The sequence below is a fragment of the Fusarium keratoplasticum genome, chromosome 1 (genome assembly GCF_025433545.1).
Source record: "Fusarium keratoplasticum isolate Fu6.1 chromosome 1, whole genome shotgun sequence".
In the NCBI taxonomy this organism is placed as follows: domain Eukaryota; kingdom Fungi; phylum Ascomycota; class Sordariomycetes; order Hypocreales; family Nectriaceae; genus Fusarium; species Fusarium keratoplasticum.
In genome coordinates, this window is record NC_070529.1 from 4,367,448 (window position 1) to 4,391,276 (window position 23,829).

Consider the following 23,829-nt stretch of genomic DNA (forward strand, 5'->3'; position numbering starts at 1 on the left):
GTATAGGGATCGTTTTATACATGTAGGGGTGTCTATTGATACGTGTGGTTGGTGCAATCAGGTGTAAGCTGAAACCAGATAGATCCTGCACGTAGGGTATCATGACATCTCGAGTTTCACCGAGCACATGTCTTGCATAATTCCATGGCAAGAGAGTGATTAGCATTAACGAGGTCCTGACACATGCACGGTGTGATGGCGTCCAACGTTGCTGCTGAGAACTTTTGGGATCAGCAACTTGGCATCAGTGTAATTCGAGTCTTGCCTGCATCCGAGGGAATTCCAAGCGAGGAGACAGACGAGTCACTGTTGACCTGGCATTGCAGGCGGGACCAGTCGTACGACTACTGGGCAACGTCGTGGAGAAGGATATCAGTGGGCTTCCTTGCTTTTTCCCTGTACGGATAGACAAGCAGCAAGCGGTGGAGACACGAGAATGATCTGAGATGTAAGAATAGCCTGGATGGAGTCAATATCAGTACAACAGCTGACTCTTGACCGTAATATCTTTTGATCTTCAAGTTAGACAGAGTTGATCGTCATGTGTAGCGTGCACGAGACAGCCTGTCAACCGTATACCCCGCTGTAGGGCTCAGAAACAGTGGCTCCCCCCTGTCGCCGTCAGGGCGTTGACGCCTGAAAGCTGGAGCCGTTGTGGGTCAAAAAGCCCCGAACAACCGAGACGAACCCACTGAGGTTTAGCGGAAGGAGGGTCCAGCGTCAACCTCTCCCGACCCAACATCAACCCACCTGCGACCGGGCGACTAATGGACGGCACCGCGCGAGGGGCACCATGATCCATCCATCCATGGCTGTCGTCGTGATTGGCGAATTCCCCATCTTCTTGTCCATCAGGCCGTCAGTCCGGGCGGTGACGTTTTGCTGCTCTTGTTTATCTTGAGCCGTATGCCGCCCATGGAGAGCTGGCTTCTCCAAAACACCACTTGACCGCATCACCATGACCGACTCCCGCGAGCGCGCAAACCTCCGCGTTCCTCGTGCCCGGCCCGGCGTCACTAGAAGCCCCTCCACCCGCTCCTCGGCCGCCTTTGAAGACTTTCGCCCTCCCCCAGGCGGCCCCGCTGGTTCCCAGGCCCTCCGCGGGAATTCCTCTAGGATCTCTCTCAATTCTCTCAATGAGCAGTTTGCCTCTACGCGCCAAGAATATGAGCTGTGGGACGACGATGGGAGCTCGGTTTATGAACGCTTGACCAACGCCTCTGAAGCGGGGGACCCCGAGACCGGCGAGAAGATACTCATGAGTTCGGCCGATGGATTCGGGCTGCTATACCATGCCGACGACGCTCCGTCTGGCCCAGGACTGTCTTATTGGGACTACTACGATATTCTCTGTCTTCCTCGAGACGGCAAAGAGTTGTCACAAGAGCAGATTCGAAGTGCATACTACCGCCTCTTCCTCCTCTTTTACCCTGATAGCTATCCTGAACATCTCCGACCAATTGCTCGCCAGCAATTCCTCCGCGCCCAGGAAGCATTCGAAACACTCATTGATCCCATCCGCCAAGCGCAGTACGACCTGGACCATTTCCTACATGTCGAGGACGCTCGGAGGGCATCATCAGAGTACGAAACAGCTTTTAAGGAAGCTGTCCGGAACCGCGTACAGAATGGCATCCAGACGAGCTCCGATTTGGGTATCCGGTTGGACGCATCGAGGTCCTCCATAGACCACTCGGGTCCTCGACTGCTGGACTTTGCTCTCAGTCATTCCGTGACGGTGGATGTTCCCTCTCTACGCAGGCTAGTACAGCCTCAAGTCTCGCGGTTAGAGCGCTTAGCGTCGAGCAAGCAGCAAGCAGTGGTTGATGGGCCTTTTCAACCCACAGTGGAGGTGGCCACACCAACTCTGACTGTATCTGGATCTACATACGGTATTGCAGGAGATTCGTCTATGCTGCCGACGACACTGTTGTATGATCGATATCAACCGCTTTTGCCCTTGACGATTCCCAGGAACCGCCTCATCCAACTCGTCGAGAACCGGCTTTCGCCATTGGTAACTCTTCGATACAGACAAGAGTTCCTGAACCGCTCGCCTATATCATCACCAGACAAGTTTAGATGGGTCAAGACCGCGATCGAGCTCGAGTCTGATATTCTACCCGAGTTGTCGGCCACTAGCCGCCTCTACCACCAATTCACACTCCCCAATTTCTCAGATCCAACAACCCTCGAGTATAGCATACAGTCTTCCCGACATGAGCCCCCTACTCAACCACGAATTACCCTCGGACTTCACCAGAAGCTGTACCATGGCACGGGATTCCTGCGTGCGGATAGTGGCGACTGGGTGTTCGGCTCTGGTCACTCTGGTTGGTTCTCCGACTTTTCAAGGATGAACCCCAACATGTTCAGCGCCGAGTCTCCTCTGAAGACGTCCCCTACTTTGGAATTGGGCTTCCGAACGGGGTCATCGGAGCGAGTTCCAGTGCCAGGCTCCTCAGACTCGCCTGGTAGCGAGAGTGGCATTAGGGGTCTTGACCACGAACTCAACTCTTCCTGTAACCACGGCACTTGGGCCATCTCTGCCTCGGCGACACCTACTTCGGCTGCAGGTCTCCTACGATATAGCAAAGACCTCGACCTCCCTTTTCAAACTCCCTCGACATCTCTGGACCCTGGAACGCCCTCGTCCGCTCGCGTGGAAGTTGAGCTCTGCTCCAACACTTTCCAGGACCGATATCTCGCCCTCCGCAACCTCTGGTCTGTCGGCCGTTTTGCCCGCATCGGTCTAGAGCTTGGTATCAGCCTTCACAACCTCCACCTCTCAATCTACTGGTCCCGACTTGGCCAGCGCCTCAGCGTGCCCCTTCTTATCGCCCCGCGTGCCCTTATCGGACCAAGTGTCATCTTCTGGGCTGGCGCACTACCTTTTGTTGGTCTTGCTGCGCTTGAACTTGGCCTTGACCATCGCCGCCGTCGTAGACGTTCTTCGCGTTCCCGTCGGCGCGCGGCGAGAGCAGAGGCTGCTACTGGAAAAGCCAACATGGTCACCGCCCGACATCGCTACGAGGCCGACAACGTCACCGTGCTCCTCGCCCAAGCTGTCGAGGGCCGACAGAAGCGCCAGATGACCCTCGGCGGACTCGTCATCCTCAGCGCCAAGTACGGTGTCCCCAGCGAAGACGGTACGCTCTCGACGGGCGAGCAGGTGGCCGACGTCACCATTGGACTGGCTGCTCTCGTCGACGACTCACCCGACGCCCGCGGACCAGCCCTGTCCATCCCCCGCGGGGTGCGCAAAAGTCGTCTTCCAGGATTCTGGGACCCTGCCCCTGGCCGTGACAAGGTTCTCCGAGTTGAGTATTCGTTCCGAGGAGTTGCAGACGTGGTCGAGGTTGGCGGCCGTGAGGAGCTGATACTCCCACCTCAGGCGTAAATTTACGGATGTTCACGTTATTATTATTTTCTGACTTTATGCCACCCAAAATGGGATCAAAATATCACAATCGAAGTCTCAATAAGTTCAACAGTAGACGCTTCGTGCCCAAGCCCAATGGCTCAACAGACTCAGGCTCATCAGGCTTGGGTATGAAGCCTCTATTATTGAACTTATTGAGACTTCGATTGTGGTATTTTGATTCCCATTTTGGGTGGCATAATCATGTGTAATGAAGAAGTAAACGAAACGACATGACTGCATGATATGGCCTTCGTGGGAATTGGAGGAGGGTATAGATGGCGGCTTCGCATTTCCTTGGTAGCACAGCCAGATCCGACGATAGAATATTATCAATGATAGCTACAAGATGAACAGACGTTGAATGTGTAACCAGGAACAAGGGGTCAGCCAACTCTTTCATCCGCACTCTGTTGCACTGATACGAACTTATGTGATACTAACTCGTGAGTCATGTGTAACAAGACGTGTGCGAGGTTGAACTTAACCTACCTCGAGACCAAGTATCACAATTCACAGTGAGCCTAGGCATGGGACAAAGAGAATAGATTGACGCAATAACGCTGTCTTTATCGTACATGACACCATCCCTCTAATCCAGGCACAAAACAAACACCTTGTGCGCAGTGTCGCCCAACTAACTTTGGTCCTCCAGTGAGGACTCGTGCTCATACCATAGAAACGCCTAACCCACTTTTTGTTTGTCAAAGAAATAAATTATTGGTATAGAAAACGTAATGAGAGAGAACCGAGGCTCAGTTGGTATAGATATGACCAATTATCCCCTTGTTACCTGAAAACACCAAGACTGCCGTCTAGACAAAAGTCCATCAATGCTCATGTCTATGAGGACTGCTCTGGCTGTGTGACGAGTCACTGGCTCGACGAATCGAAGAACCCCTGGAGGAAGCTTCTCTACTCGGGCAGCAGCCCTGGGCCTGGCAGTCGTCGATGCACTCGAGAAGACATGCGTCACCTTTAATGCCGTCAAAGGTGCCATCGAGGGTAAGAGCCTGAGCGTCTGCGTCGTGCCGGTGCTTCTGGTCGAAGCAGAACTCGGGCTGGATGGTGGCGCTGTGGATGCCAAAGCCGTGGAGACACTTCCTGGCCCGGCGAGCCAGCTCCATGTACTTCTCACCACTATGCGAGTCGATGGGGAAAGAGACCTGGATATGCATGCTGGCGACGAGCTTTGTGTCGGAAAGCTGCCAGACGTGAATGTGATGGCAGGTAATAACACCGGGGAGTGCCTCGATATCCTGGCGAATCTCGGGAATGCTGATGTGCTCAGGGGTAGCCTGGAGCAGGACTCGTGCGGTACCGCGTGTGAGAGGAATGCAAGTCTTGAGAATGATGGCGGTGATGAACAGAGAGACAGCGGGATCGGCATACACCTTTCCAGGCCAGTCGGTAAGCCAGATGATCAGAGCGGTAGCCATAACACCAATGTTGCCGAGCATATCACCGATGACGTGAAGAATCATGGCGTTCATACCCATGTCATCGTGACTGTGGCCATGGCTGCTCTTCTTGCCAGGCTGCTTGGGCAGGGTGTGGTGGTGACCGTTGTGAACACTCGAGTCTCGGCGTCGTCGGGGGGAGTGAGAATGAGAATGAGATTGGACAAGAGTGGTCTGCGTGGTATTGACAAGAGAACTGCCATTCCTAGGGACGCCCTTGAGAAGAGGTGATTCCTCGTTCGCCTCCTCATCCATAAGAGGGGTCTCCGAATCGACTTCACTGTCACTGGGGGACTCTCCCATTGTTGCGGCGATGATATCCTGTCGGAAGCTTGCCGGGTGAATGCTAATATCTTCGAAGTTGGAGAATCGCGAATGTCCACTCCTACTGGATCGGCGATAATGTCGGCCCCTCGAATGCGTGGAATGTCGGTTGCTGGTGCTGGACTCCTCCCTAGTGTGGCGATGCTCAGTCGCGCGGCGAACAACGACCTCGGGAGGGACGTCGCTGGCATCTTCGTGGCTATGGTATCCGGCATGGCCTTCCTCTTCGTCGTGAGCGTGGTTATGCGAGTGGCCGTGTGCATGATCGTGTCCGTCGTGGTCGTGATCGTGATCGTGGTCGTGTCCACCAGGTCCGTGAGAATGGCCGTGGCCGCCGAGAACAAAGAATCCGACAAAGTTGGAAAAGAGACCGGCGCCGCCAACAATGAGCATGAGCTTGGGGTTGTTGATCTCGGGAGGCTCAATGAATCGGGTCAGGGCTTCGAGGACGATGGAGACGCAGAGGGCGATGAGGAAGACGGCGTTGAAGAAGGCACCTAGAATCTCGGCGCGAACCCACTACAGGCGCGTGTTAGCTATGGACATTGAGGCGCGGGCGTTGAGGCGTTTAGGGACCTACACCAAAGGTAAACTGGTCGGTTGAGACCTTTTGGGATGCCTTGACAGCCCAGAGGCCGATAACCAGGGAGATGATGTCATTGAGCTACGTGGAACGTTAGTAGGTGGTCCAAAAGCCAATTCACTCGTGAAAGAGCGCGCGAATTGACTGACCATGTGGAAGGCATCGGCCATGAGGGCCAGCGAATGGGCGAGGAAACCGGTAACGAGCTCGAGCAGGAAGAAGGCCGTGTCAATTGCGATCATGACCTTGATCCTGGTGCTCTTGGACCAGGCCATTTTCTCGAGGATACCCATGGCGAAGGATGATAAGGGCGCCAAACAAGGCGCCGAGGGTACTGAGGCGATTGAAGATGGATGGAGAAGGAGAGGATGGAGGGGAATCGATGGTTTCGTTCGCGGGCGGAGGCGAGGGTGAAGGCGGAGATTTCAGTGGTTTGCGATGACGGAATGCGACAGTGGAGGCCGATGGCCCTGGGCCAGGGATGGAGACCTAGGAAGGGCGTCCAAGGGGCACCAGAAGGCCAGGGGCGAGAGATGTCTCGGGGTGAATACGGGAAGAAATTGGCGAAGCGATACTGAGCGATAAGCAATTAACTATTCGGGAGAAAGAAGAGAAAGAAGAAGATGTATGCAAGATGCAACGCAGCAATAAAAGACGCCTCGGGGACGAGGGGATGTAAGAAGGAAGAAGAAAGGGCTTAGCAAGAAAGAAGGTGTTTATTAGAGAAAGCTGAGATAATAGAACCAACGGGTGGCAAAGCTAAAAAGGCACCCGGGCCAGCAAACAGTGAAGAACCTTTTCAGAGGACGAGACCGAAAAGAAACAAAGCCGAGACTCGATCGGGAAGTACCCGCCCTACGCCCTTGTTAATGCGGCAGAGGGAAAAGAGAAGAGCCTTAGCAGCATCGAGACACGGCTACCACTAGTTTAGTAGCTTCTTTAGCACCGACAAGTGTCTTGTTCTTCCTTGCCGGCACCCGGTTAGAATTTCGTACTTGTGAACCGCGTCAGAGAATGTAGCATCACGAACGAAAAAGTGCCGTGTAAATGAGTACATACGCGGGCGTTACGCACGTCATGCACGCACCATCAGTTGATCTTCCCCTTGCCAAATGCAACATTTCCTTCCTTCTGTTCCCTTGCCTTTTCCTTTCCCCTTGCCGCCTTGTCCGACAGGGGCGTAGGGGCTCCTGTGGTGACCTCCATCAGGTTGCTAGCTCAATTGAGGCCCCTTGTGGCTCTCCCGATTGTCCAGTGACGGGCCCTGCTCGTCGATAAAAGTTCAGCTCCAGGGTTCACTTTCTACTACCAGCCCGCCCGGTTCGGCCCATCCATTCCTCTTTCTGACAGCTCTGTCTTGAACATGTATCTATCATGGCGGCCTGAAGAGATTGCGCAGCAGAGACAAGACACGCAGCCGTGCCGATGCATGCGCCCAAGTCTACTGCAGGACCTCTGCTCGGCAGAACCATGCCCTCGAATCAAAGCCTGTCCTACAAGACACTCGGTGGTACAGAGACGCCTGGTCAAAGGGTGGAGATGCCTTCCCGTTGCACCAACGCTTCCTCGTCGGTTCGGGACGGATCCATCTCTTCCCGGTCACCTGTTCTGTTCCCACCAACTCCAGCTCCGGCTTCGGGAGGATTCGTTGCGGAGTGTTACTCTCGAGTGACCTTGTGCGATGGATGGTGAAAAGGAAGGATCTGGAGACAATCTAGAGACAATCTCGAGCCCTGAGATGGTCATCGTCCCTCTCGGAGATTTAACATGCTACGTACTGCGGTGGTAAGCTGCTCATGTCGCGATGATCAATCTTCAGTCCTACCTACGTCAGTGTCCACAGCCAACTTGCCTCGTCTCGCGCAGAATACTGCTATTGGATCCGCGAGCTTCGGATCCCCCATCCGAGCGTCTTTTCATCAATGCGTCTCCAAAATTGTCAAGATTGATAAGGATCTGATAATGCATCAGGCGGGCAAGCGATTGCGATTCCGGAAGGGTCTCTACGGAACGGATACTCAGATCGACGTTACCCCGGTAGGCTCCATCCATATCGAACCACATTAATTCCGTCGCCCCAACAGTTATCCCGGCGGTTCTATGTATTCCGTTTACAAGCCCGTATTCGGCATTGTCGTGGCTCTGGCTTACGTTTGACGCGCCTTGGGCACAGAGGAAGACGCGAGGTGTAGGAGACAGCCGCACACGAAGATGGTGCTTCCAAGGCCTTGAAGTAACATTGATGATATTCAATGGTTTGTTCGCCGACATCCAAGACTCCAGGCCAGACAAACATGGGCGCCAACTGAATATTCACCAACCAAACGAACCAGTATGCATCTGGCTACAGTACTCCTCGTTGAATCTAGAAGCTAGAGCTGGGTTTGTATAGGTACCTTGACGCATATTGAATTGGGCCTCGATTTCGATCCATCACTTGCTGGATACCTGGGGCAGGCAGGTAATACCGAGTCACTCCTCCTTTATCATTCTTTGCTTGTGCTCATTGGCACCCGGCTCCTTGCACCATCTTACATCCAGCCACCTACCGTTCAGACACTCAGCCCTAGCCACTAATCATCTGCATGGCGGTATAACGTCTTCTTGATTCGACCATTTCCCTGCATAGTGCAATTCACCGGCCCTTTGAGGATGCCTCACCCCAAGTTATGGACATGACAGGTCTAGTCCGCCTCGCTGAGGCATACCTTCCTGGGGAAACCCTCTATCCATCGCTACGCTTCACCCCTGTTCCCTTTGATGGATTCACTCGCGGCCTTGTCGACGCCCGCCGCTCATGAGTGACCGAAGGGTAAAGACTAATTGAGCCTCCGGGTTCATTTGGCCACTGGTATTGCTTCGCCATGTATTAGACATATCAGTGATGATGAATACGATCGCCCAGGGTGTCGAAAGCATGAATAAAGCCCTGCCCCAGGTTCTCAGCGAGCTCGAGAATCTTGAAGTCGTCGGGGATTCTCTATCAGAAAAGAAAGTCCCGGCCAGGTTCATCAATGTTCCTTGCCATAGAGTCAAGGACTTTGTTGGCCGAGCTGAGGACCTCATGGCCTTGAACTATCACTTGATCGACAAACTACAAGGGACTGAAGCTCGCTGCGTCGCTCTCAGGGTCTTCCAGGCCAAGCCAAGAAATCTCTAGCACTCGAATACTGTCGACGATTTATCGATCAACCTTACCGCTCAATATTAAGGGTTGATGCTTCTTCTCACAATAACATGGACTACCACCTGGCCGTTTGCGCCGAGGAGATCCTCAGTCGCGACGACGGCAGGTCCCCCTTGACAATGGATGGTAAAGCCCAAGCCATTTTTCGCCACCTTGCCAACACCAAGACCCCTTGGCTAGTTGTCTTCGACAATGTTGACAAGCCTGAGATGATGCGAAAGATCAAGAGGTGCTTCCCAGTGGCGCAAAATGCCTCTGTTCTGATCACCACTCGTCGGCAGAATGTCCAGGACTTTTTGCGACTGGATGGATCGGTCGACATGGAAAACATGGAAGAGGAAGATGCCGTGGAGCTGCTTCTGCAAGCCTCAAGGAGTGGTGACACTAAGAACATAGAGCCTCGGAGCAAGCGGGTGGTCCGCAGCATTGTCAGCCAGCTCTGGATGAACCCCTTGGCCATCGTCCAGGCAGGGCTGTACATCCATCGCTCACGCCTTGACTTTTTGGCCTTTCTTGAAAGATGCAAGGACCAGTCTGAGATATTTTCAGACAGACTGGTAGCTACTGATTACATCACGAACCTGGAAGGGCCCGAAATGGCACATATTCTTTCGGTCTACACCACTTGGGACCATTCCATCCGCCAGGTTAAGAATGCCAAAGGAGATGGTCCTAGGGCGCATAGAGACGATTTGTTGAATATCATTGCCTTCCAATTTTCTTCGAGTTTCTCGGAATCCCGTTTTGTGCAATTTTGCTCAGCTATGCAACCTTGGGACACTAAAGACCGGATGGCAGAGCAGCCAGGCGCCTTTCTCGCAGCTTGTCTCCCGGGATGGGATTCTTGAGCCTTTGGCGATATTCTGGCTGAGCTTTGTGACATTGGACTCCTACAGCAATATGATATTGGCAAGGACGGCTTCTATCATGGTGTGATGCATGGCATGGTTCAAGACGTGGTACGTCTCCGTCTCGCTCAGGCAGCTCGAAACGAGTATGAGAACTTACACCTGGATCTTGTATTACATTTCGGACAACCGACGAGCGTTATTGAGCCTTTCGACAAAGACATATTTTATGAGACAACTGGAAACTGGCTGAATGATGTTACTCCACTTGTTGAATCCTGGGCGATGCCACCATGGGAGGAACAAGTTGGGCAACTCATCCTCGATGTGGCCTCTTCAGAGTTAGGAGATGGCTTCCCTGAGTTCAATGACAACCGTGATTTTGCGAGAGCGGTAGGAGAACTAAGCTCCGAGGTTGGCATGTTTGCACAGGGACCTAGGGCGCCAGGGGCCAACGAGAAATTGGTTGACAAAATCGGGGAGGTGGCACAATTCGCGACAGGTGTCGATGAGGCCATCGATGCCTGGCATAAGGCTGTAGACAAGCCTAGAGTTTACACGGCACCAAACTCATTGCTTCCCGAGGCGCTGGAATGGTTACTGCCAGTACTGAAACAGTCTGGCATCTTTGGTAAAAGGTTCATCTACCACGTTGAAATTCTCGGTGAAATTCTTACTCAGCAGGATTCGTGGTCGACCAGAGCCCATGGAGAACAGCTTTTAAAGGCAGTACTGGCCCCCGGCATCTTGGAGTCCGTGCAGAGCGAGGTGTCTCTTGACACAGCCAGGAGTTTGTCCATGCTGGGGCAGGCCTTTCTAAAAGATGGCTGTCACGAGACGGCTGATGTCGTGCGCAAAGCCTGCCTCGATCTTGGCAGAGCAGAAAACGCGGACTTGTTGTTTATACTACATGCAATGTGCGTTTATGGAACAAACTTGGCCTATCTCGATGGCAGAGGAAGATATGCCCTGTCAACTCTGAGAGCTGCAGCTGGTGGCTTTGCAACGATTCGGGGGGCGAGGGATCTTGATATCCACTGCAATATGAACCTAGCTATATGCTCCCACCACATGGGCCTTAGCAAGGAAGCTCTTGGGATCATAACAAAGGCACTCAGAAGTATCCATGAATCCGGCGATGCTGCCCGGTTCAAGAGTCAGGAAAGACCACTCACTTGTTTTCGCTTTCGTTTCCTGAGCGCCTTGGGACATAGTATGGAGGTAGTAGAGAGCACAAGGGAGATGATTTCCTCGGTACGGGAATTGACGAAGCAGAGGCGGTGGCGAAAGAAGCAATACGCGGGTATTCTAACCTAGGTTATCCAGAGACACATGATGATGTCCAGGTGGCTTATCATGTTCTCCGAAATGCACTTGGCCATGTATATAAGGAGCGTTAGACAGTCACGATAAGTCTGGCTGAAGAGTCCAAGATGGGGATGTGGACGAAGATTGGAGTACGAGGATAGTCTACGAGAAGGCCACGCAACATGCGTTGATGATGCATAAGAGATTCTATAGAGTAATTCATGGATGTTTACTGTAGGCACTAAACCATCAGTTCCTGGCGATGATACCTAATGGTGGACAAAGATGACTTTCTTTGGTGGTGAGATAATAAGGACACCTCTGTAGACCAGTAACCAATCATTTTTTAGCGCCCTGGCAGCGGCTTTAGCGGCCCGCACCGCTTCCATTCAAGCCGGACCCGTCCCGCGCGTGTACATGCCCATAAACGGCAGCCATGGCGCTTACTTCTATTCTATCTCATCTCTAACACTTCAATATCTGATCTCATCTTGATTTTTCTTCTTCCATTCAATGCCAAATACCCAAGATATTTCCCATCTAGTAGCTGGGTACCTAAAACGCCGGGCTATACGGGAGGCCTACCATTTCGCCGACACAGCCTGGCAGGCACTACACCATCTGCCGCGGCCCCCCGTTAGGTTTGCCGCCCAGATTCATGCGGCCACCCGTCTACGCGCCATCCCCGTCCTCCCGAAACTGGTTGGTCCGCGACATGGAGTGGTACACTTGTTGGTTGTTCTTGTCTCGGAACTTGGGCCCCATGCTACGTAGGACTTGAGGTCATGAGCTCCCATCATGGAGGCTGTGTTGAAGATTCTTCCTCTTCTGCTTCAATCTGTGCTGCCTGTCTTGTTATTCTAGTTGTATACAATTATTCTTCCATTTCTTTTTGGTCAGCTGTGTCGTTGTTCGCTATTGATTCACCGAATGAGCTCCTCGTCAGTCTCATGAAGCCAGCATGGAGACCGCCGCCAGCATAATCGCCTTCGTCCAGATAACGTCAGACATTGTCAAATGCATGATCAAGGCCAAACAGATATGGGATCAGTCCAAGGACCTTCCAGAGGACATCCAGGACCTGATCGTCCGCCTCCAACAATACAAACCCATCTTCGAAGACATGGAGAACCAACTCACCAATGATGCCGATGGCTACTTTTCTATTTCACGGAATGACTCGCTTGTGCTGAGCAGTCTCAAGATCTCAAACCAGGCACATCAGACACTCGAAGCTCTCGTCACCGACCTCAAGACCCAGCTGAACACCAAGAAGGGGCTTAAACGAAAGCTGGCCGCTATAAGAATGGTGATGGGAAAGGACAATGTGGAACGTCTGAAAACAAGACTAAGTAGCGCCATTAAGCTATTAGAAGCCTCGGTAAGGGCCTATCAAATGTAAGTTGTTTTTGCAGACAGGCTTACGATGACCACTAACGTTTGGCAGTGCGTTTACTCGACAAGCTCCGGATTTCATCGTGCAGAAGCTCACCAAGGAATTGTGTGCGCGGTTCGAAGTATCTAAACTGGAGAAAAAGCCGTCTTTGAAAGCAATACAAGGAGCAAACAACGACGCGTCAAAAAAGCCCAGCGACAATGATACAACAAAGGGCCCACAGCTCATGCTCCCAACAACCTCCCAACCGCCGGCACGAGCCAGAACATTCTTACCCTCTAAAACCGGTCGTTTCTCTCTATCCTATGTCACAACCACTGGAGCTTGGCAGGCTTGTGTGCAATGGCCGAGCTGGCTCTCACAAAGCGTGGTTGAGATACAGTCCAACCCGACACTCTGGAGTTCCAGTTACAGCTTCAGAACCTACAACATCGTTTCCTTTGATTCTGAAATAGTTCAAAGAGTCCGGAATGGCGATAAGAATGGAGTACTTGAATTGTTCCGCAACCGTCAAGCGTCTCCTTTTGATAAGGACCAAAATGGGTCTTCATTGCTCTATGTAATACTCCTAATCGAGTCTTCTAGAGATACGTGCTAACTTTGGATAGCATGCGGTGTATAATGGGAACTACGAGATGTGCCGCCTCCTGCTAAACAATGGGCTCCAAGAAACATTGGTGGAAACTGTTGGCCAAGACAAAGAGTGAGTGCGACAGAAGTCATCCGAGGAAAACTCCCTAAACAAGCCATAGGTCCCCTCTATCCGCTCTAGTTTATCAGTCCGAGAAGAAACAACCCAAGCAGCCAGAACAGGTGTGGCAGCAAATAACCGAGCTCTTCCATTCATACCTAGACGACCCCGAAAGCACCATGATATTGCGGCTGTTTGACTTTATCCAGGAATGGGCTCACGGAGACGAGTATGTGCTCGTGTTCCAGAAAAGGTTCCTCAAGAAGTTCTACACCGGACCGCTTCTAAATCGGCTTGAAGCCTTCCGGCTCGGTTCATTCCATCTTAAAACCCCACGAGCCCTGATGCAGCTCATCGCGGAAGACAGACAAGTCACAAGTTTGGACGTTGAGCAGTCCAGTCAGGGAAAGCTTTCGCTAGTTCATTCGGTAGCTGTGGCATTGGGCATACGTTTTGCCGACGAAGTACTTCCGTACAAACGGGCGTGGTGTCAGTGGCGCGTTTACAACGACGGATGGAGTGATGCGGTTAGAGCGGTAGCTTCGGTTGCAACACCGGATGACCTCCACGAAGTCGAGACGGTGAGCCCTTGGGATGCTTATCACGTTCCTAGTTGGAGAGGAACACCACTGGTATCCGTGCTTGGAGGCGCTCTCTGCTACGTTTCACCAGACATCACGTTCTTTCACTGGGATGCTGTGTTCCAGGGGACCGTTCGGCAGTGGGCTCAGGATCTTCACGAGGCGGGAGTCAACTTGGTTGAATACGGAAAGCGGGAAGCAGTCATGCTGAAGGACCAGCTACGAGGCGCCCTGGACGCGGACGCCATTGAGTCGTCGAGACATCAAGTCAAGAACCCAATGGCAGGCTCGGCCGAGAGTTTAAGAGTCGGCCTCTGCAAGCAGGGAAGATGGAACCAGAACCACTGGGTCCCTATCCGGCTGCTCAGTCTGGAGTTTGGGCCGCGCGTCGAGGATTGGAGGATTGTGTGGGCACCAGAGTTTGAATGGATGGCGTCCCAATTTTGGGAGATGGTTGAGAGAAGGGAGACCAGCGCCATGCCCGGGTCATGGATTGACTGATTTCTGCATAAATCTTTGGATAGAAGGCGGCTATTTTGTGCATTTCCGTAGCTGACGCCGGCGCTTAGATATGGGTTCAAGAGAGTTTGGGAATCACCAATCGTGTGAAGCCATCGCGGCTTGGTCTGCTGCCCGTCGATGTCATGCAGGTGGAGTGATACCGACCCCGCCTACAAGCGCTGGGGCGGGGCAACCCGTGAAGGCTGTCGTCAGACACCAGGCAGCTCCCAAGAGCTTCAACCTGACTTTAACCTTCATCGTCTGTAGAACTGAACTTTCTAAACTATCTCCCTCTATCCACGGAGCTCCTTCACATCTTCGGCACTCCTCTGTTCTGCCCCGGTCAAGCCAGCTCTTACTGAACCTAACTCCAGCTGTGTTATCATCCCCGCTCCACCGCTCCATCATGGCTACTCGTCCCGCAGCAAAGGCTGGCTCATGGTATGAGGATGACACGGAGACTCTGAAGAAGCAGCTCAAGGGCTTTCTTGCCGCTGTTCCCAATAGCATCGACGGAGCTACACTGCCAGTTCCAGGTGCTCGCATCATCATTGCCCCGTGAGTTGAACGCCCCAGCGTTCCGAGCGAGCACTGACCCAAGGACGCTGCTCATTAGGCATGCCGGATACACATACTCTGGTCGTTGCGCTGCCTGGGCATACAAGAGCCTTGACCTCAGCCAGGCCAAGCGCGTCTTTGTCCTGGGCCCTTCACATACTTACTACCTCGAAGGATCCGCCATCACCACCTTTGCGAAGTACACCACCCCATTCGGTGACTTGACGGTGGATATGGAGATGGCCAAGAAAGTTGGCGAGGCTGCGACGATGGAACAGATTGCGCGCCGGAATGAGATTGACGAGCACTCTCTCGAGATGCATATGCCTTACCTCTACCTCCGATGTGAGGAAACGTTTGGCTCACCGGACAAGTTCCCCAAGATCGTGCCCATGCTAATTGGATCCAACGACGGACCAGAGGAAAGGACCATTGGCCGAGCCTTGCTGCCCTACCTGAAGGATCCTACCAACGCCTTCATCATCAGCTCCGACTTCTGCCACTGGGGCAGAAACTTTAGCTACACGGTGTACTCGCCGTCCAACAGCCCTTCGGATCTAGTCAGGCTACGCTCCTCTGACCCGGCGCCAAAGGGCCCCCCGATCCACGAGACGATCCGGACGATTGACGAGGCGGCTATGGACGCCGTTAAGAGCGGCAGTCACGACGCCTTCCTCGCAACCCTGAAGCAAACCAAGAACACGGTGTGCGGGCGACACCCGATCGGAGTCATGATGGCAGCCCTAGAGTTGCTGAACCAAGAGCCGCAGTATAAGGGCAAGGGCCTTTTCAACATTATTCAGTACGACCGGAGCAACCTGGTACAGCAACCTAATGACATGAGTGTCAGCTATGTGTCGGCGTACGCTGTGCTGTGAGCATTGTCATTGAGATAAGTTGTTTTTTTATGAGATTCGGATGTTTTCGGGCGTGTTTGGGTTCTTTGGCAATTCGAGATGAGTGGTTGTGAAGAAGTAGGCGGAGTTTCTGTTTTTGGGATTGAAGCGGCGTCGAGACGTGGGATGAGTGAGATATGAGGTTGAAATATGGTTCTAGAGTAATTGACGTCCAGATACTGCAATGCCATGCAGTGAAAGAGAAATGACCATGTGAACAGTTTTCGCCAAGCCGTTGAGGTGTGCCTGCGTGATCGGCGAGCAAACATCAGCGAGTCCGAGCCGTCGAATGCGAGGTGTCAGCTTATGATTTATTGAACGCCAGCATGCGGCTGAAGTCTCTGTGGCGGCTTGATGAGAGGGCAAGGGTGTGATGTGAGTGAGACGAATCCTGCCCGTGGGTGGAGCTGACCAAAGTCCCCCAAGAGGGAATTTCTATTGCGAAATGCATGAACGTGGTAAGACGAAGCCGTTGATGACAGCGTTTGTGGATGAGTCTGGCGATCACACGGAGTTGAGTTCCGTATTTTCTTTATGAATCCGAAAATAACCTCGCAGAATCGCGAGCACCCTTGACACGAGCCCCACGCTGGGCGAAGCTTGGTTGAGGTTTGTTCCAGACCAACCCCGGTCAGTGCCAATCTCCAAAAAGGTGGCGTCCCTGGAGCTAAGAGCTGAGGGATTAGCGTGGGCTCGCAGGGCTTTTCCGTGTCAGCCTACATGCGGATGTTCGGTTCTTGGGGGCGCAGTACCGGTGGAGTTTGTTTCTGGTGTCAAGAATGAGGGTAGAATTTGTGGTAATGATGAACAAGGCCATGACGCTGCTGCTTCATACGTAGCAAGATACAACATCAGACGTGTTACAGATGGCGAGGTTTGAACATCCATGGGATAAAGCAGCCGCGTGCAAATGTGAAACAGTGGAGGGGCCATCACCAATGAGAGGACCCTTGACAGCCAGTTGTTATTACTGGGGATCGTGGGACCCGACCCCTAAAAAGAAGCACAGCAAACCGTGCAGGCTCCATTGCTCTGCCGCCCAAGCTCATTAGCCTACAGACAGAGAGATCCATGCAGGGCCCCCTCCAATTGAGCGTCGCATGATTGATTCGAGCTGTAGCATTTGGGTGCTGCCCTTCTCTCCAAGGGGCTGCTGGGTTGGGACCTGGCGAGTTAATCTTGGAGCAGTAGCAGTCCGAGGCGGCTTGCGAGATTGCGACTGTGACGGTCTGAGATTGGCATTGAGATAGAGCGAGCTATCTTGATTGAAGGCGTCAACTACGAGCTTTTAGGTCAAATTGAGTAATTATTTTGCGAATTGTTCTCTCAAGATCGTCAGTGACTGCTGCCGGGACAGCACTCACTGCATCTTCACGGGTGATAATACCTACGGACCATCTGCCCGTACGGACAACCGACTCGGGGCTGATCCCCAGGGCATCTAGCCGCTAAAAGAACCCACCTGCAGCCCAGTAGAGGCAGTGAGCAGCAGCTGGAGCGCCCAAGCGCCCGTCCCCCAGTGGCTGGACCATGGCGCGCCTCCAACTCAGTGGCCACTCCCATGCCTGTCCGTCCAGTCCAGTCCATCTCACACCGTCTGTCTTCCCCATTCCCGTCTTTTGCCTCTTTCTTACTTTTCCTCATCCACGCCCTCTCTCTCTCGTTCCATCGCCCCCCCTTCTGTCTTCTTTTTTCCTTTTTTACCTTCCCTTACGCCCCCCTCCTTCAAAGTCTCGACCTTCGCTATTTTCTCTCTTATTCTCGAGTCGTTTTCTCCTTGCTGTGCGACGAGATCTCGGGTCCAGCCACCACCGAAGCTTTCCTTTCCCTACAATATACCCAAACCTACAATACGAGGAGGAAGGCGAAAAACACCACACCAGGTCAAAACCGCACGATTCGAGCTTAAAAGATCAAGCCCGACGACGACGAAACCTCCAAAGGGAGCATATTCGATCTCCCGAAACAAATCCATTCACAGCTTTTGAGTAGAGCTCTGCTCATTCGCCCACCATGAGTGTTAGTCTCGCCTCCTATTCTGCCTGCCTCCTGTCCCAATCCCTTCGAGTGACTCCAACCACCAACCCGAATTGAGCATCGCAATTCGATTTTCGGGCCTCTAATTCCCCTGATCAACACAATACTCCTTAATATTGATATTTGCTAACATGCTTCGCAGTACGGGTTAGTTGTCGCATCCCACGCGTTCGATTTCGCCCCTCGACCCCCTTGCTGACGCACGTGAATAGATACGGAAGACAAAATCCCTACGACTCGCCCGACACGGGCTACAACACTCCTACCGGCGGTTATGGAAACAATGGCGGTTATGGAGGTGGGTACAACAGCCCTCCCGCGCAGAGTGGTTTCGGAGGTGAGATTGTGATGAACTGGATATGGGACTGGCCGTCGTTCGTCGTCCACAGCGCGCTGACACGACGCGATTCGTAGGCAACGTCGAGATGGAGCCCCTCGCCCACAACGCCAGCTCCTTTGGCCATGGCGACCCCAACGCCATCCTGAACGAGTGCCGCGACATTGACCGCGGCATCGATACTGTCGAGAGGAACCTTGAGGAGCTCCGTCACATCCAGCAGCGAACACTCGATGACGCCGACAGCTCGGCATCGAGCGCCGCCAACCAGCAGCTCGATGCCCTCTCTGCCGACACCATGAGCCTCTACCGCGGCCTCACAGAACGCGTCCGCGTCGTGAAGTCCAACCCTGAGGCCCAGTCAGCCAAGAACAACCCCCACGTCACCCGTATCGACCGCCGTCTCAAGTCCGCCATCCAGCAGTACCAGCAGGTTGAGTCGCAGTTCCGAAAGCGCACCCAGGACCAGATGGCTCGCCAGTACCGTATTGTTCGCCCCGATGCCAGCGAAGCTGAGGTTCAGGCCGCCGTCGAGGATACCACTGGTGGCCAGGTTTTCCAGCAGGCCCTTATGCAGAGCGACCGCCAGGGCCGCGCCCGTGCCGCTCTCAGCGCTGTCCAGGATCGTCACGCCGCCCTTGTCAAGATTGAGCAGCAGATGGTCGAGCTCGCCCAGTTGTTCCAGGACATGGACACCTTGGTCGTCCAGCAGGAGGTTGCCGTCACCCAGATTGAGCAGAAGGCCGAGGAGGTCGTCGAGAACCTCGATAAGGGTAACGAGGAGATTGGCGTCGCCGTCAACACGGCCCGCAAGACTCGCAAGAAGAAGTGGATCTGCCTGGGTATCTGTGGTGAGTATCAACGGTTTATGCAGCCCTGTCAACGGCCAGCTAACTTTATGCGCAGTGGCAATCATTGTCGTCATCGTCATCATCGTGCTCATCTACATCTTTGTCATCAAGGGCCAGAACAACGACAACAAGAAGCGAAGCCTCGTCGACGACATCAACCGCACTCTACCCGCCATCAACGCTATCAGCAGGCGATCTCGCATCATGGGCCGAAGCGCAGACGACAGCGAAGCTTCCGCCCTCCTTGACCAGCTCACCAAGGGGCGCATGCACCTCCCTTCAATCCCGAAATAGGCGCCCGGAGGATAGAAGGTTGACTCCCCAAAAGTATCTTGTTTGGGCGTGGCTGTTGTATAGCCCAGCCTCCGCCCCGTGTTGCCATCTTGAGGATATATACGCATCTGAAGAGAGGAAACCGATTCTTGGCCTCGCGGCGATCCTTGCCTACTGCTTTTTCTTTGCCTGTCTCTTGCGTATTCCCTGCCTGCACCATGTTTTGTTGCTGCCACAGCCCGATAGCCTGTCCTCATCTCTTGCTTGGTTTTTATTGTTGAAAGGATACAAATCGGGCCTCTGCGTTGTTCTCTCTGTCGCCATTCTGGAGTTTTTTCTCTTTCGATTTGCATTAGTTAGGGGCGTTTATACAGTATATGAGCTTTTAATCAATCTTTTGCTACGCCGTGTTTACTCTCTTCCCTACCATTGTCACAATTAAAGACAACAAGGATTCGCATGATAAAAAAGTCCAATTCATACACCGAAGCTTGGGCCTACTTTAGTTGATCCAAACATAGAGAGTCGAGATACTCGGGTGAAACAAATCCCATACGCCAAACCAATTTTACCCATACATCCATATATCCATTCATCCATCTCTCTGAGAAAAGGTGCCTGGTCCACCTGATAATCCAATCGCATCCTCTCTCTAGAAAACGCTCTCGACTTCTTTGTCGTTCATGCCATGAAGAGGCATCTTGTAAACTAAACAAAGAGACCCTCAAGCATAGTATGCGCAAGTGTCCATCCGTGATGGGGCCAGACTGAAGCGTCTCACAGTTGCTGTGTGCATACACACTGAATACCCACAAAGGTATCAGATTCCGGTAGACGTCTCACTCAGTCCTTGGCCTTTTCCTTTCCCTTTTCGACGCTGTCATAGTCCACTATCGCCTCGTCGGGTGGACCCTCGTCCTCGTCTACTTGCTCTTCTTCATGTTGTTGTCCTACTAGGGCACGTCGCTTCTCTCCCTCGTCGACAACCTTCTTCAGCACGCCCATGCGTCGCCGAAAGTCCTCGGCGAGCACGTCGACGTCTTCGCCGCCGATGGCGCCGCTCCCGGAGCTGGGGAGGCTGTCGGGGCGCATCTCGACGGGTTCGCGTTCTACGCCTTCGACGCGGAGCATGAGGGCGCCCCCGTTACGGCCGTCGTCATCGCCCTCGCTTTGTTGCACAGCCACGTTGGAGTTTGTGACGGCAAAGTCTGGTGTCAAGCTCGCAGCCCATGATACGGCCCATCGACTCGAGTCTCCCTCGGGAGCAGGCACGAGGTCCACGACGAGGGCGCGGTCGACGGCAGGGCTCGCCAGGACAGAAGGGTCGTCGTCGGAGAAGAGGTAGTGGATGCGGGGGTGGACGGTGGTGTTTGTGGTAGAGTTGGTCAGGAGTGCAAAGAGCGGCTCGAATGGAGGCATCGGGGGCTCAAGCGGGGCTTCATCGTCGGGTTGTTGCTCGTGGAGGAGCTCGGCGGCGGGAGCGAGCCCGGAGGCCGCAATCGGTGGGGACGGATCCCTATCGGTGCCGGACATGGTGGTGAGGAGTGTGTGTTGGGGAAGGCGAGTGACTGAACGACGGTTGCCGCTCCGTGGGCATCTTTATGCGACCAAGTACCCGTCTGCTGTCAAGTAACGTGAGAAGGTGACAAAGGTTAATGTTGCTGTTGAAGCTTCCAGAGGGTATCGATGTCCTAGGTAGGCAGCATGACGGAAGTAAGCTCCAGCCTTATCTTATCGCACGTGGATGATGCCCCATGCGGCCAAAAAAACAGCTGCAGGTTCCGTAAACGTTATATGGTGTTTTTAGGTCAATTGTAAGGTAACCTTTATGTCGCATGCCGCTTTTGCGCATTTTCAAGTATCGTGACTTGACATGTGACGAGTACCTATACACAAACAAAAACACCATCTTACACACGACCCTATGCATCTCAACGGAACACCTATTTTAGGAAACCCATCCATCGCCCATCCTCACCAAAGATCCAGACCAACACCAGGCACACGGGAACCGGGAAACCCAAAACGGTCTCTCTTTTCTGGCGTCTCCTCGCATTGGATAGTTCCAAAAGATCCCAATCCCTCGTGGGGGCCATGCGCCGTTGCAACCCACACCCACTTGAACGTCTCATCCACCACTCCCATCGTGTTGTTGCCCAACAAGGCTTCCCTGCCTGCCTGACTTGTTCAACCGCTGATCCAGCTGGACGATCGATGAGAGCGACCACCAGTTGGTACGGCGCTTCCTCTGTTCGGACGGCTATCGCGTCTCGTTATACCCCGGCGTGTCCCGTTTGCCCGATGTCTCTCTCGATCCCCCTAGTGATGCATTGTAATCCTGACCAACAGACACGAGACCCGTCGCCATGAATCATGAGAGTAAACTGTTGGAAGGATAATCAGGTTGGCAGTGAACCATCCGTGTCCAGGAGGGAGTCGAGCATCCAGTGCTTGCCTCCCACCCCAGCTGCCTGGAAGAAACGCCAACCCCCCGTCTATTGAGTCTATAACAATCCCCCGTCCGTCATGCCCATGCCGATGATATCCCTCTCTCCCATTTTCGCGGCTCTTGCCAGAAGAAACAACGTGTGCCGACCCATCCCTGTAAGGCGTTCATGATAGTAAACCAACCAAGTTTTCCCAAGCAACAAAGGAGAAAAGGAAACCATAAAGGACAAAGGAAAAGAAGAAGAAGAAAAGAAACGCCAGCAAATGCCCCTTCTGATGCTGTTGATGGATGATGATGAAACGCCGTCTCGCACCGTCTAGTATGCAGAAAGCAGGCTGTGATCAAACAGCCCGCGAGACAAGGACATTGAACCGTCACGTCGTACCAGGGATAGCCATCACAGCTCCCTCAGGTCAGGAGGTTGAGAGCTCCCTCCTTCACGATGGCAGAGCCCCCTCTCCTCACGAAGAGTGCAAGGCGCGGAAGCCAGCCGCAATTAAGCTCCTCGACTTTTCTTTGGCGTCGGCCGGGCCGTTCCAGTAAAAGAGACCCTAGATGCCGCAGTTAGCGATCTGGTAACCACAACTACTACCCAAGTACCCGGCTTGCACGCCGACGTGGGGGAGAGACACGTCGGTGGTTCGTCCAAGACAAATGCAAGACACCGAGAACAACAACCACTGGTCAACTTACCCCTAGTCCCTTTTGCTTGCAAAATCCAGCCTTGATCTTGACCGTGTCTGGGTTGTCGTACGTCACGAAGCCACCGTCCGCACCCACGCACTGCGCTGCCACATGGCGCTTGTCGACAACCTCCTTGCAGCCCTTGCGTGGGAGCTGGCTGTACTCAAAGGTGCCATCCTCAGCGCCTCCGACGCCCTTGAACTTGTGCCCAGCCCCCGAGCAGTGGAGAAAGCTTCGCCCAAATGTCGGGATGCCCAGCAGGATCTTCTTTGGCGGGAACCCCTTGGACATGAGATACGAAACCCCCGCTGATCCTGAGGTCTCCTCCTTGTTCATGGCGTACAGCTGCGAGTGGTGGCCTGCCTTTGGTGTCCAGCTGCCAAAGAAATCGTAGGCCATCAGGTTGATGAAATCCAGGTACTCGGTCACCAGCTTCAGGTCGAGAAACTGCAGGATGGCCTTGTTGGCGGGCAGCGCCGCCGTGAGAATGTAGTGCTCCTCAGGAAGGTGAATACGGATGGCCGCCAGCAGCGCGAGAAAGTCGTAACCTTGCTGCGCATCGCACGGGTATTCCCAGGCAACTATCACGGGTGATACGGTCAGCATCTCGTCCGCAGCAAGGCCAAGGCCCAAGGCATTGTCTCAGCTGCGACTTACTGTCGATTCCGTCCAGGCCAGAGGCTTCAACGAGGCCCCTCGCTGACCGGGCAAAGTTGTCACGCAGCAGCGTGTTAGAGGCCACTAGGGGGAAAACCTCTGACGAATTGCCGCCTCCAACAGACAAAACCACTCGAAGGTGAGGATGCTTCTGTTTGAGATGCATCAGGGAGCCCAGCCCGCCTTGTACACCGTCGACAGGCGCTCCAGCATCCGCCCACTCATCACTCAGCTAGAGCAGGGGCCCGAGTCAGTACCGATCTTCGGCCGCCCGGGCACATCATGATGATGGGCGAAACTTACAAAAACACCACCATCGGCTGAAACACTGGCATACGCATAGTAAACATGGTTAATGCAGCTGTAGTTGAGCATCCCCGGTGTGTCGCCCTGGTATATCCTGTAGTTGGGGAAGTAGACAGCGTTGGTGAACATGACATTGGACATGCTCGACGCGATCCGCGACTTGCGAGAAGAACTCATGATGGGCGACTAAAGAGGCGAAATATGGGAAAACAAAGGCGATAGACGTTCAAGCAGCGAGTGAATGACCCGGGACAGAGTCTGCAAAGATCGAATTGTGAGCGGATGTGTCTTGTCTTTTAATGCTGCGCGAAAAAGTCATGCTCCAACAACCAACCCGATGGCTTAGAGCTTCAAGGTCAAGGAAGTAGAATTGATGAGTTGGAGAAGACTGTTAGGCACCAAACGAGGCCGAGGAGCATCATGGCTGCGGTCAAGAAGGACTGGTCGACTATATAATGCTCAATGGATGGATGGACGGCAG

The 23,829-nt window shown here is 53.4% G+C and overlaps 7 protein-coding genes across 7 annotated transcripts; 4 read left to right on the forward strand and 3 right to left on the reverse strand.

Annotated features, from left to right (window-relative positions):
* Positions 1 to 958: 958 nt before the first annotated feature.
* Positions 959 to 3,400, forward strand: NCS57_00129800 (J domain-containing protein; the record flags this gene model as incomplete). Its single annotated transcript, XM_053051366.1, has 1 exon — positions 959 to 3,400. The coding sequence occupies one exon, from the start codon at positions 959 to 961 to the stop codon at positions 3,398 to 3,400; it is 2,442 nt and encodes an 813-aa protein (XP_052919881.1).
* Positions 3,401 to 4,251: 851 nt separating this feature from the next.
* NCS57_00129900 (uncharacterized protein) lies at positions 4,252 to 6,081 on the reverse strand (the record flags this gene model as incomplete). Its single annotated transcript, XM_053051367.1, has 3 exons — positions 4,252 to 5,724; positions 5,786 to 5,869; positions 5,938 to 6,081. 3 exons carry the CDS (start codon positions 6,079 to 6,081, stop codon positions 4,252 to 4,254), a joined length of 1,701 nt encoding a protein of 566 aa, XP_052919882.1.
* Positions 6,082 to 12,092: 6,011 nt separating this feature from the next.
* Positions 12,093 to 14,300, forward strand: NCS57_00130000 (uncharacterized protein; the record flags this gene model as incomplete). Its single annotated transcript, XM_053051368.1, has 4 exons — positions 12,093 to 12,529; positions 12,579 to 13,086; positions 13,136 to 13,230; positions 13,280 to 14,300. 4 exons carry the CDS (start codon positions 12,093 to 12,095, stop codon positions 14,298 to 14,300), a joined length of 2,061 nt encoding a protein of 686 aa, XP_052919883.1.
* A 406-nt stretch (positions 14,301 to 14,706) lies between these two features.
* NCS57_00130100 (uncharacterized protein) lies at positions 14,707 to 15,736 on the forward strand (the record flags this gene model as incomplete). Its single annotated transcript, XM_053051369.1, has 2 exons — positions 14,707 to 14,858; positions 14,902 to 15,736. 2 exons carry the CDS (start codon positions 14,707 to 14,709, stop codon positions 15,734 to 15,736), a joined length of 987 nt encoding a protein of 328 aa, XP_052919884.1.
* A 2,031-nt stretch (positions 15,737 to 17,767) lies between these two features.
* On the forward strand, positions 17,768 to 19,273 carry NCS57_00130200 (T-SNARE coiled-coil-like proteiny domain-containing protein; the record flags this gene model as incomplete). Its single annotated transcript, XM_053051370.1, has 5 exons — positions 17,768 to 17,773; positions 17,934 to 17,938; positions 18,004 to 18,128; positions 18,206 to 18,979; positions 19,035 to 19,273. 5 exons carry the CDS (start codon positions 17,768 to 17,770, stop codon positions 19,271 to 19,273), a joined length of 1,149 nt encoding a protein of 382 aa, XP_052919885.1.
* An 822-nt stretch (positions 19,274 to 20,095) lies between these two features.
* NCS57_00130300 (uncharacterized protein) lies at positions 20,096 to 20,785 on the reverse strand (the record flags this gene model as incomplete). Its single annotated transcript, XM_053051371.1, has 1 exon — positions 20,096 to 20,785. One exon carries the CDS (start codon positions 20,783 to 20,785, stop codon positions 20,096 to 20,098), a length of 690 nt encoding a protein of 229 aa, XP_052919886.1.
* Positions 20,786 to 22,162: 1,377 nt separating this feature from the next.
* NCS57_00130400 (Chitinase) lies at positions 22,163 to 23,525 on the reverse strand (the record flags this gene model as incomplete). Its single annotated transcript, XM_053051372.1, has 4 exons — positions 22,163 to 22,252; positions 22,395 to 22,966; positions 23,043 to 23,274; positions 23,346 to 23,525. The coding sequence occupies 4 exons, from the start codon at positions 23,523 to 23,525 to the stop codon at positions 22,163 to 22,165; spliced, it is 1,074 nt and encodes a 357-aa protein (XP_052919887.1).
* Positions 23,526 to 23,829: the final 304 nt, after the last annotated feature.